The 4,228-nt window shown below is 41.9% G+C and overlaps 1 protein-coding gene across 1 annotated transcript; it reads right to left on the bottom strand.

The window, feature by feature from the left end:
• Positions 1–333: 333 nt before the first annotated feature.
• On the bottom strand, positions 334–1,329 carry LOC133770519 (olfactory receptor 6S1). The gene has a single exon (XM_062206596.1). It carries the CDS (start codon positions 1,327–1,329, stop codon positions 334–336), a length of 996 nt encoding a protein of 331 aa, XP_062062580.1.
• Between the last annotated feature and the right edge of the window lie 2,899 nt (positions 1,330–4,228).

The following is a 4,228-nucleotide window of genomic DNA, read 5'->3' as shown; positions in this document are numbered from 1 at the left end:
ATTTAGGTACCTATGGGGTTTATAGATTTTCTAAAAACCATCCTTAGATTTCCTAAGTAACTATGGGCCCTTAGGTTATGATCTTACAGATAGGAAGTTCTTACAAAATGATGGTGATGTTGATCATGATATATAAGGAATAATATGGATTGTTATTAGGCATGATATAGAATCAAGACATTTTACCTGAAAGAGAAAGGATAGATTGCATGATTTTGGAGCTCTCTAGTGATTCCAGAATTCAGTTCTTTGGAGAAGTCCATGATGATGATGGAGAGAAAAGTACAACGGAGACTGTTGAGACTTAACACTGATTACTGAGTCTCTTCACTTTCACTTTCCTGTTTTCTTATGGAAAGTCTTAGCAAGTAAAAGATTTCCTAAATATTCCATTGCTATCTTTCTAAACATATCTTTTAAGGCTTCCTGGACACCCTCATTGCGCAAGGCATAGATGAATGGATTTAGCAGTGGTGTCACGAATGTGGTTATCACCGTCACTGACCAGTTGGATTCCACAGAGCCGCTCTGGGAGGGCCGCACATAGAGAAAAATGGCACTTCCATAGAAGAGGGTCACCACCATCAGGTGGGAAGTGCAGGTTGAGAAGGCCTTCTGGCGGCCTGAGGCAGAGGGGATGCGCAGAACAGCCCGGATTATGTGGCCATAGGACGCAGCTATGATCACCAATGAGGATACAATGACAAGAGAGGCCAGGGCAAAATCTGTCTTCTCCAGCTTCTCGGTGCTTGTGCATGCTAGACGGAGCAGTGGGCCGCTGTCACAGAAAAAATGCTGCACCACAGCACTCTGTTTGCGGAAAGGAAGCAAGGCCACAGCCACGGTGGGACCGAGCACAGGGAGGAGGCCCCCCATCCAGCAGGCTAAAGCCACACGAAAGCACACAGCCCCACTCATGAGCAAGGGGTAGCGCAGAGGGTGACAGATGGCCAGATAGCGGTCCACAGACATAACAGCCAACAGCAGGAACTCAGAGGCCCCAAGACAGAAGTAGAAATAGAATTGGGTAACACATGCAGCAAAGGAGATAGTGTATTGTCTTGAGAGGAAATTGTTCAGCATCTTAGGAATGATGACGGAAGTGAGTAAAATCTCTAGGCAGGACAGGTTACCCAGGAAGAAGTACATGGGGGTCTGCAGACGAGTATCAACTCCTACCACACCCACGATCAGTACGTTGCCTGTCAGAGTCAGCAGATAGACAAGAAGAAACACAGAAAACAGTTCCACTCTTGTGCCATTGAGATTTGGGAAGCCTGCCAGGATGAATTCTTTCGCACTATTACTCTGGTTACAGCCAAGAACCATTTTCTTTTCCACCTGTGTGACAATATGAACATGATCACGGAGAAAGCAGCTCCTCTCTTCTATCCAGAAACTTCTTTTATCATAGCATGGCACAAGTAGCCCCACTTTCTCCAGCTGCACATCTTGTTAAGATTTGAAGCACCTGAGGTCGTCATGTGCGCAAATTTATGTTTGCAAAGACTAGTCCTACTAATTGTAATTTTTAAATTTAATTTAATTTGAAAGAGAGACAAACACAGAGAGAGCTTTCCCATTTACTGATTCACTTACCAAATGCCCACAACAGCTGGGGCTGAGTTAGACTGAAGCCAGGAGCTGAGAACTCATCCAGGTCTCCCATGTGGGTGACAAGGGTCCACCCACTGGAGCCATCGCCACGGCCCTCCCAAGGTGCACATTAGCAGGCAGTTGAATCTGAAGTGGTAGCAGGACTCAGTCCAGGCATTCGATGCAGGTGTCTCAAGTGGCAGTTTAACTGTGCACCAAACACCAGCCCCTTATGAAGCATAGCTAAAATTTAGAAGTAAAGAAGCCAGGAAAATCGATTTTTCAGATATCCTGTTTTTAGATCTTAACTAATGATACTCCATTATTATAATAATATGACGAAGAGCTCAGTTGGGCAAAAATACCAGAAAATTAATTTCTCATTCAACCAGGATCAGAAGTTGAGCCAGACTCTCTCTAGCTTTGAATCCCTGCATCTCTACTTCCTGGTTGAGTAGCCTTGGAAAAGTTACTTAACCTCTCTGTTCCTTAATTTTGGAGAACACTAAGGAGCGAGAGAAACAATAGCAAAAAATTCGAAGGACTTTACAGCACTCAACTAACAAATGCTGCACACAGAAAGACTTGGGTTGTACATTAGGATATGAGAATCTAGACTTGACTTGCTACTATCCTTCAAGACTATCAATGAATCCAGGCCATTAGTACACCTATTACCTGAAGTTACCCTTTTCATGGAGAATTTCACCAACAATCTAAGAGTCTAACTGAATTTAGATTTTCATTAAGTGCTTGAATTTTTAAAGCTAGTGTACTATGGGAAAAAATAATAGGAATAAACCACATTGATTCATTTGATCAATTGTTACTCACTCTACTTTAGTGTCAATTCCAAGTGAAATATTCTGTGGAATGTTAAATTTTCCAGTCCAGGACAACTACCCTATTGAACTACCAATCCAAGGCCCTTTCCAAAATGTGGGCCCTGGTAGATGATTTGTCAGAGACAGAATTAAGAATTCCTGGCTGTGAAATGAGAAATGAAATTCTTACCTTTTGATTCAGGTCCTTCTAGTTCAGAAAACCAAACGACAAGTTAGAAAAATTGAACCGATGATATTTAGAAACTTGTTTCTAAAAATGCCTCAGTTAACCAGGAGAATGCTGGTCTTCTTAGCCATGCAAAGCCAAAGAATTGCTCTTAAGACCCTTGGTTCTCTGCCAACCTGCTTGTTCGCTAGTGTACCTCAACAGTCTTTGTTTCCTGCAAACATTAGGCTCTTAGAAATTCTCACCTGTGGGACCCACAAGTACAAGGAGGGGCATTTTTGTACCTTTTGTCCAGGGTAAAGCAGTTCCATGGTCTTTCTCATTAGCGATTCATTCAGTCTTTCTTCCATTCAGCTTCTCTAAAAAGTGCTTTTTTTTTTTTGTCAGTAAAGTCATTTAACTTTTGCTCTGCATTTAATACCTATGATACTCTACTTAGTGACTCACAGATAAAGAAGACATTGTTACTACCCTCATGTAGCTCACTGTCTCTCAAGATGACAGAAAATTAAGATGTAAGACAGGTGGAATGCTGCAGGTACATGCAAGGTATTAAGAAGGGGACACAGAAAGGGAAACAAACCGAAGAAAAATAAATCATATCCTAGAGAAAAGTGATGCCTAAAATAAACACAAAAAATTAGTATGGATTTAACAGGAGAGAAGGGAGGGTCTTCAATGAGAAACAGCAGCCTGTAGACATAATACATTTGGGCTAAAGCACAGAACATATGGAGTGGGATGTAATGAGACAGAACAGGTCTCCTCATAGGGGACTAGTTCTGCCCCTCTGTTGCTCCTTTTGAATATGTCCCATTGAACTGAACATACTATATCTTATGTGGCAGGATGATAAGTTTCAACCTTATAGAAGGAATGCCTATCAGCCCTTGTATGTCCTTGATATCTCCAGGAGGTGAGAATCATCATAAAAGATTTCTCTTTCCATTTGTGATTCAACATCCTACTCCATCCTGGAGTCCTTCCCATATGCTGTACTGTGCGGGACCACCAAAAGCCTGAAAAGACTTAGCACTCTTACCTATAGTTCCTTTCACCTCTAATGGTTGAAAAAATGTTTAATTTGAAGCCATATCTTTATTTTTTTGCTGAGAGTTTTTATACACACAGTGTCAGGTTTTTTTCTTTTAGACCATATCCTCCCTGCATCCTGGCACTAGCCTGAATGTAGGGAAGTAGAAGGCTGAAGAAGATAATGGTTTATAACCAATCTGGTTCTTGAAAGGTAGGATTCTTCATGCATAATTGTAGTTTCCAAAGGAGATGCTCTCTGCCCCCAAAGGAAGATTGATCCAGACACTGGGAACCCAGCTAGCCGTGATGCTTTCTGGAGAAACATAACCCAGAGAGGATGAGAAGATAAGACCATTAAAGAGAGAGAAAAAAATCCTGGAAGACCCAAGGGAGAATGCAAGTCAATGGAAATTTCCAAGACTCTGTGCTGTTAAATCTGAAAAGGAGGCTGACCTTTTCACTCAACAAAGAGTGCATCCTGCATTCATCTGTCAACCACCAGAAGCCAGACAGCTGCAAAAATGCAGTAGCATTAAAAATGAGAATGAGGAAAAGAAGAATTCAGCCAACTGTGGGAGGTTCTGAC

Source organism: Lepus europaeus, chromosome 11, assembly GCF_033115175.1.
Source record: "Lepus europaeus isolate LE1 chromosome 11, mLepTim1.pri, whole genome shotgun sequence".
Lineage (NCBI taxonomy): Eukaryota > Metazoa > Chordata > Mammalia > Lagomorpha > Leporidae > Lepus > Lepus europaeus.
This window is presented reverse-complemented; position numbering and strand designations above follow the sequence as displayed.

Bases quoted from the DNA above. Each gene is read 5' to 3' on its own strand.
- LOC133770519 (XM_062206596.1), bottom strand. From the start codon at position 1,329: ATGGTTCTTGGCTGTAACCAGAGTAATAGTGCGAAAGAATTCATCCTG.